Source organism: Haemaphysalis longicornis, unplaced genomic scaffold (assembly GCF_048455015.1).
Source record: "Haemaphysalis longicornis isolate Haplotype H1 unplaced genomic scaffold, Haemaphysalis longicornis Haplotype H1 scaffold_8, whole genome shotgun sequence".
NCBI lineage: Eukaryota > Metazoa > Arthropoda > Arachnida > Ixodida > Ixodidae > Haemaphysalis > Haemaphysalis longicornis.
The window spans coordinates 154,142,497-154,150,581 of NW_027526445.1; the positions used below are offsets into that span (position 1 = coordinate 154,142,497).

The window sequence follows — 8,085 nt, forward strand, 5'->3', positions numbered from 1 at the left end:
TGTGAGTGTCCTGAAATTTATTAAATTTTTAAAGTTTGCGTGCGATCGCTTCACGCAAATTTGTTCTGTGATGTATTTTGATTGTGCACTTATGCCCAGTATTGCCTTGTCAGCCACCTGGCACGTGATAAAGATACTTAAAATATTGTGAACTGTATGCAGCACAGCAGAGCAGCGGCTTCTGTCTCGACAAAGCAACTGAGAAAATCGACAAAGTTGCTGCATTATACTGCTGAGGATGTATGCTATCAAGCTTAAAGGGGCCATGAAGACAAAATACAACCTTTTTCAGTTTGGAACAACTAGCCTTTGGTAGCTCACTCAGCTCCATTCTAGCCACGAAAGACTTTAACAAAAAAATTATAGCCATTCCATTCACTGTGAACACTGTCGGAAGTGCAGAGCAGTGATTCGCCATAATGGGCTATAGTGCTGTTATCCACTCACTGCTACCACCCAATGCAATTCAAATTTCCCGCCTTCGCAGTGCTCGCGCGCCCCCTGCTTGAAACTGCGCCGGCGGGTGTTCTATTCTTTTTGTGCTTGCTTTTCCTCCCGCGCGTGCCGGCGTTGCACTGCCACTTTTTTTTGCTTACTATTGTATAAACAACCCAACGAGCGTTTGAACTAAATAAACGCAGGCGCTGCCGGTTAATTACGTATATTTTGTCTCAAATGCACCTGAAGTTTTCTTTGCGCTAAACAACGGGGAGATGTATGACAAGCGCCAGCAGTTCACAAGTTTCGGACGCTTATGACGATATAAACTGCTTGGCTGTGCCAGACGCTGCATTGACGGAACGCCGTGTGGCTCTACTTGGGTCCAGCAAGTGAGCTACGACGACAAGGCGAGCCCTTAAAGTGTTCTGCACTTAAAACAGAAGAAATGTTGGAAATCTTTCAAATTTTCAACTAGTACAGTGTTGCAATTGCAGCATCAGTGACACAATATGGGCCAACACGAAAAACATAGTATCACTGTGTTAACTGCACGGAAACATTCCAGTGATGCAATCATGTTTCTTGGTGGCAACAAAGTGAAGAGCACAGGGATTACCCCTGAAAAGCAAGCAGACAGATATCTGAAACAACAGCCTAGCTTTGAAATTGACCTTGTTTATAGATACTACAGAGCTCCCATAAAATTTTTGAAACTTGCGCCTCTTTCACGTGTCCTAAGCCCTACCGAGTGCGGTAATGGTACACGTGGTTAGGTGGGCCTGTCTTTTAACCCAAGCAGGAGGCGAATATTTGTCATGCATGTGATGGACATCCATTTGAGATATATGGGTGCCCATGGGTCATTCAGAAATATCCATACGACATTTATGGGATGTTCAACGTAGGCACAAAGGCAGCAAATTTGTCTATCCATGTCATGTGTGAAACAATCCTTGAACGGATGTCTTTTGGTTGTTGATGCCTTGTTCCTGGCACAGTCTATGCTACAGAGAAGTCAAATGTAGGTTCTGCTTACATAAGGGGCAAAGTTATGAAACTGAGGCATTCTGGTGCACCAATTTACCGTGTTATACAAAACGGTGTTAGTGGCTCTGCTAAGACTACACCAAAGGAGTGCCAAGTGCCTGCTCAGCGGAGGGAGGGGTAGGTGCTGTCATACGTTAGGCTTAACGTCACTAAACCTGATGCTAGGCCTAATCAAGTTTCACCCGTACCTGTTGGAGGGAGAATTACCAGGGAGGTACACGAACCTCAATTTAGATTTTATTTCATAAGCATATCCATGCCAGCCAGAAAAAGAATACCACTAATAGAAAAAATAACCATACATTTATGGGACGTCCGACTTTGGCTCAAAGGCAGCAAATTTGCATATCCATATTGTATGTGAAACTGAATCCTTGAACTGATGTTTTGGGTGTTGATGCGATATCCTGGCACAGTACACGCTAAAGAGAAGTCAAATGTAGACTATGCTTGCATAAGGGTGAAGTTGTGAAGCTGAGGCATTCTGGTGCACTAATTTACCATGTTGTAGACAAAACAGTGTTCCACTCTTTTAAAAGCATGTATTTCTCACCTAAACAATAATTTTGCGAGTCCGTTATTGAGAGGAGGCACTCTATTAGTTGGCTTGTAAAGGGATGAGGGGGGACCAAGCAGTCTATCGACAAAATGTAGTGAATTAACCATGGCGCAAAACTGATCAGTGATGTTAAAGGGACCCTGCAACACTCTTTGAGCAGTGCAAGTAAACCTGCGCGACGTTTAGATTACACTGCCAGGAATACCTGAGCCAAATATTGCACGTGAAGCGGTGAGCGCGCAAATCGATGTGAAAGATGCGGAAAAACCAACCGCTCTCTCTTCAGTTGTCCTCATTATGCAACCCCTGGCATGGCCTAAGGGACGTCACATAGGCCATGGCTGCCCGATCGGCTGTCACTGGTCAACTTCGCGGCTAGATTCTCCCATTTTCGTCGTCGTCATCGCTGTGTACGAACCTCTTCTATGCCTGAACCTGTAGGCACAGTTTTGCCGTTTCTTTTGTGTTTTGAGTGCATGCGGAGCTTGAGTGATGAGCTCAATACTTCCCTTTCAACGGGACCACTCGACTACAAACGTTTATTGCTTCAAAAACGGCCTACCAGCCCGAGCGCGCACTTGCGAGCAGGCACCCATGCCTGCTTTTTTGTGGCACCAGACCGGAAATAGGCCCCTCCGCGTTGCGGAGAAAAGGAGAAAACTACCCGGCATGTGATATATCGAAGGCCGCCGAAGAGAACGCCGCGAGCCGCCCCCCTCTCCGGGAGAGAGCGCGCAGCTTTCGTCGCGTTGTCCGCGGTCGAGTTGAGAGGGAACGATTATGCGCGATTTCTCATCGCGCGTAGTTTCGTTAATTGTGAACGGATTTCCATAATTCTTGCGGGATGAGATTTCTGGGACAATAGACTTTATCCCAAAATACATTACTAGTAGTCGATGGCAAGTGTTGCAGGGTCCCTTTAAGCAGTGAGTAGAAGACAGCAGTTGCATTTGGCTCAAGTAATGTTTAAGGAATTTCTGCTGGCATAAACAGAAAAAGGAGTTGCATTCAAGAAATTTCTTGAGATTTGAATAAGGTGCTTTTCATAGCTTGCAAGGTACGTTGGTTGGAGTGGCTAGTCTATAATGTTGCTTGTGAGAGAGGGAACCAGAATTACTACATTATCTGGTTGGGTGGCAAGGTTGATATTCTTCATTTATGCCGTTCTTTGTTGATAGTTGACGTGGCGTTTGTGCTTCGTGGTACCGTTAGTGCCCTTCTAAAACAAGGTGCAAAAAAAATTAGGGCAAGGAACTTGTGCGACCACGAGACAGCGCACCCACCTGTCCCAAATGTGTACCAGCTGACCCATCGTTCAACTTCCGGTCATCAATGCTGCTGCCTCCATGTTGTGTTCAAGCAGGGATAAGGCATGGTTGAGAGCGAGCAATCTGGCACTTATGCGTTGTCCTGGCACAGAGCCGCAGCATTGGGGGTGATCTACCAGTGCATGCGTGTGTTGCTTCACCTTGCACTGTGGGGGCTGTTGTGTAGTCTGTCTCCTGGAGAGGCCAGTAGGGTACTTTGTACATGGAATTAAAAATGAGTGCAATGGAGATCACACCGTCAACGCCGTGTATTCTGAAGGAGTTATAACTAAGGCCATCGGCATTACGAGCTCGTTGAGGTGAGCGTGGTGTCTATAGAACTGTCCCGGACATAGTGGGTGGCTGCAACAAATCTACCCTAGACCCCCCCCCGTAACACCACCTTTCCACAAAGCTTTGGGGGAGAGCCTTGGCCAGCTCCAGCCTTGAAGACAGCTGCGCGTCATCGAAAGGGCTGTCAATGCGGCCCGAGCTCGAGGCATCCTGGAATGAGGACGCCTCTCTGAAGCATTTCCTTGATTTAATTAAAGTTCATTCTCTCTCTCTCTTCTCTCTCTCTCTCTCTCTCTCTCTCTCTCTCTCTCTCTCTCTCCTCCAGGACACAGATTAGTTTTTTGTCTTTGTGGTAGCAAAAAAAAAAGAGGGGGGGGGTGCAAAGTGTTTTTAGTGGTTATGAAGTGTTTCTGTCCTATTTGTTATCGTATATATGTCCGTCACCTTCTGTAGGCATGTTGCAGGGAATTTTCAGAAACAAAACAGATGTTAACGTTAACCTGACCGCATGAAAAGAGAAATTGAATGACCACGGAGTCCATGAGTCAAACTCGTGGACTCGGTGAAGGAAAAAAAGGAAAGAACAATGCGGTCTCTTCTCAGCACAGAAAGCCATGAGCTGTCGCTGTTGCCAAATCCCTTGAAATCGGGTGTTGTTGACTTTCAGGGCACAAGCTGGTCATTTGGCACTCCCACTGCTCCACGGATGGGAAGGGCATTTCCATTTGAGGTGGTATGGGGTGCAGGGAATCTAAAAGGAGGGGAAGTTGTAGGGGTGTTGGGTTGGAAAGGTGTGGTATACAATGGCGGTGGTGAACCAAGTTTGAACTAGGAGTCAGCACCAAATTAAAGGTTGGCACATAAACCACCACAGTATTAGAATAAACATTAAAGGCCCCTATGCAATCATATAGACTCCCGTTAAGACGATCTTGAAGGAACCGTAAGAATTTGTAAAAATTTGTTCATATTATCAAAAATACGTCTTCAGTGGAGATTTTTTTTGCATTGTACATGTTGCAAGAGAGCAAAAATTTTGGTCATCTTGACCGATTTCATCTTTAACGGTGTCTACTGTATACTGCATATATATACAGCAATTTACTTTGGATCCTCTGAGCGATCACTTCAGACCCACATTGTCTATCCTTGCAGTGCCTTGGTTCTTCTCTCGAAGTCTAGTGTATGGATTCAGTGGGATCGCGTTTCGTACAAATGGCCATACATCGCCTCTAGAGACGACGAACAGATGCTGCACAGATCCACATGTTCCTGTGGTGGCCTCGGTACAGTGAATTATGTATACAGGGATCGACCCACCAAGTCAGGTTCCAGCACTGCGGAAGCACATGCACCTTCTTGACTGTTGCTACATAGACTGCAGGTCACTTTGAAAGCGACCAATGCGAGGTTCACAGGGGAATCAGTGCTTGAAAACGTCAAAGTGGTGGCCGGCGCTTTGGGATAGTGAAAAAAAAGTTAAGTGCTGCAGCGGAGTTCTCTCTGCGAAGAAGTGGCAGTATGCATGAGTTGCTGCTAAATTTCCCTAACGTTTCACTGCAAAATTACCTTATCACATGACTAAAGCACTGGGAAGGCTAGCAGTTAGGAGGGTAGTAGGAAAGGGCTTAGTCACTAGGGGATGATCTGTTGGTGTTGAAAAAATACAGGGGGTGATGCCTCAGCACCTCGGTGGACGCACACACTACAAGACTGCACATCTCCCTGAAATAACGTGGAGGCTCTATGCCGACCTGGTTTTGTGGCTGCTATCATCAACATCAGAGCTACCAGAGGCAGACCCAGGCGGTCGGGGGGGTTCCTTACCATAGGACATAGCCATAGGAGGACAAGCGCACTATATAGAATCACATTTCTAGTATGCATGTATGTATGTTTGTACATTTTTATGTATACATGATACGGATGGGTACATTTTATCGTCACCATCATCATGAGCTGCAAGTCAGTGGCAGAGGGGAAGGGGGGGGGGCAGAAAAAAAAAGGGCCCATCTCCCCGCGAGGGGGACTCGAGTAATGCGTCGCATAGGGGGTGGGTGTATTGCGTTAACGTTTAGTGTCTGGGGAGTTGGTGGTCGTGAATGCGTTGTATCAGCAGCTTCTTGATGTAGTTTGAATGAGTCAAGGATATAAGGCGCGTTCGTAGCCTTTCATTCTGTGTCGGTTTTGTGGCGCAGTGGGAAGAGCACCATGTACCTCGTGTTCCGCCCACAGGTAGTGAATGCGTTGTATCAGCAGCTTCTTGACGTAGTTTGAATGAGTCAAGGATATAAGGCGCGTTCGTAGCCTTCCATTCTGTGTCGGCTTTGTGGCGCAGTGGGTAGAGCACCGTGTACCTTGCGTTCAGCCCGCAGGGTCGTGGGATCGAAACCAGGCGCCGGTAAGTATTATTTTTTTATATAGTGTAGGGGGAGGGGCGCGGACCTGTTGTTGAGAGCGAGGAGGGTAGCGTGATGCGGGAGAGGAGGAGTGGGGGAGAGGGCGCACCTGGAACGGCGGTTGCGGACGCCGAGGCACGCCGACAACGCCGGGTGACATCGTGAGTTAAAGAAATGCTCTGCATTTAAAATGAGAACTCTCCGCCTATGCTTTGTTGTGCTACTTCGGGAGACTCCGAGCGGGAAAATCGCGAGATCCCTCCCTCGACCCCCGTTGAGAGTCATGATAGGTTCGGAAAAGTTCGGGAGGAAGCTAGGACTCTTGGCCGGCGCAGAGTCCTAGCCCCTTCCTCGCGGCCAGGCGGTCGCGAAGAAGTGGCATTGCAAGAGAGTGCGGAACATTTGGACATGATTTGCCGCGAACCTCACAGAGACTGGGATAAATGTGAATCGGTTGCAAGGTTATTTTGTTTTTTTTCGTCCGGCGTAATATTTTTATTTTTGTTTTTGGCTGTGATTATATACAAAACTAAACACGCAATATATTTTTAGTTGACAATTCCGGAATTTTAGCCTGCCCGAATCAGCAACAGAACGTCGTCATAACACACATGTGAGAGAAGTGCTATTTTGACGGTCAAACCTGTCATCAAACAGGCGTCCGTCAAATCCGCCGTTCATTCCTGAACGAAACCTCCTCGTTCTGTGCCCAAACGCACAAACCTCCAAACCGCCCACGCCAGAACTGCTGTGTGATCAAGCTCTGCACCAAGGTCCGCCCCTCTAGAACGCATTTGCAGTGACGCTGCGGAGCCAGCAGTAACCGCAGCAGACAGACATGACCCAGCACGAGCAGGACGATCAAGCGGCCAAAGCTGGCGAGGAGTTCGCCAGGCTCTTCTACGAAACCCTCGAGAAGCGACGGCACCTGGTCGGCAACCTGTTCCTCGACGCGGCCAACCTCGTGTGGAATGGAAATCCGCACAACAGCAAGGAAGCCATCGGCAAGTTCTACGAGTCGCTTCCGTCGTGCCACGCCGAACTTCACTTCGTCGATGCGCAGCCCATCCGTGACGAATTCGTCCAGGGCCAGACCACGGTACACGTCGCAGCTGCTGGACAGATGAAGTTTTCGGGCAAGCGTTGGGTGCCGTTCAGTGAATCCTTCGTGCTGACCGCTCAAAACAAGGTGTGGAAGATTATCGTGGACACGTTTCGGTTTCAAGAGCCGGCTCCGGTTTAACTTGGCGCTGTGAAGTTGAACCCATCAATCTCATCGCACCTATTTCATCACATGTTACTTCGCACATTTAAGCAGTTTTGCTTTCTGCATACTGTGGCCGCACGCGTGTGATTGTCATTTTTTTTCATGAGCTACGAAGTCAACCCGTCAACCTTTCTTGTTCAGATATTTCATCAAAATAAATTAAGCCGCCTGTTGAAGTGACCGTGCTCGAGTGTATTCTGTGCTAGTGTCCAGTAACGTAAACCACTGAAATTTCAACAGACTTGCAACGTATTTAAGTGAGCCGGTAGAATAACGTGGTTTCGATCAGGCGAGTTCTAATTTAATTAACCATTGTTGTTTTTAAATTAACAGATTCAAAGTAAATTTGAACACTTTAAATACACAGCAAAAGCCTGGCAAGAGGTCACGGGAAAGTCAAGACAGAATTTCTTGGAATTGAGTAATTACAAAGCCATACAAGCAAACTCACAGTTTGGCTGTGTCAGGTGTTTTTGAATGCATATTTTCTTGTGAAGTGGATACCGGTATTTAAAGCCAAAATAGTCGCTTTTGTTGAAGTGCTTGATCAGTTACACCCACAGGCTAAAATTGAGCTTGTTTAGCGACGTAAATTTTAAAGTGTGGGCACAGAAAGAGTTAGACGAAATGCTGCATTTTCAGTGGCATGTTCTGTCTTGCTTTTCTAGCTCGCCACATACTGAAGTTCACCCTGGTGTTCCACACTCAGTCGAATTGAACAAACTTGAATTGGGGTTCGTTAGTGTTAACTACATTGAAATCAGGGTTTTG

General features: G+C 47.1%; 1 protein-coding gene across 1 annotated transcript; it reads left to right on the forward strand.

The window, feature by feature from the left end:
- Positions 1-6,702: 6,702 nt before the first annotated feature.
- Positions 6,703-7,736, forward strand: LOC144150270 (NTF2-related export protein 1-like). The gene has a single exon (XM_077682132.1). The coding sequence runs from the start codon at positions 6,886-6,888 to the stop codon at positions 7,288-7,290; it is 405 nt and encodes a 134-aa protein (XP_077538258.1). The 5' UTR covers positions 6,703-6,885; the 3' UTR covers positions 7,291-7,736.
- Positions 7,737-8,085: the final 349 nt, after the last annotated feature.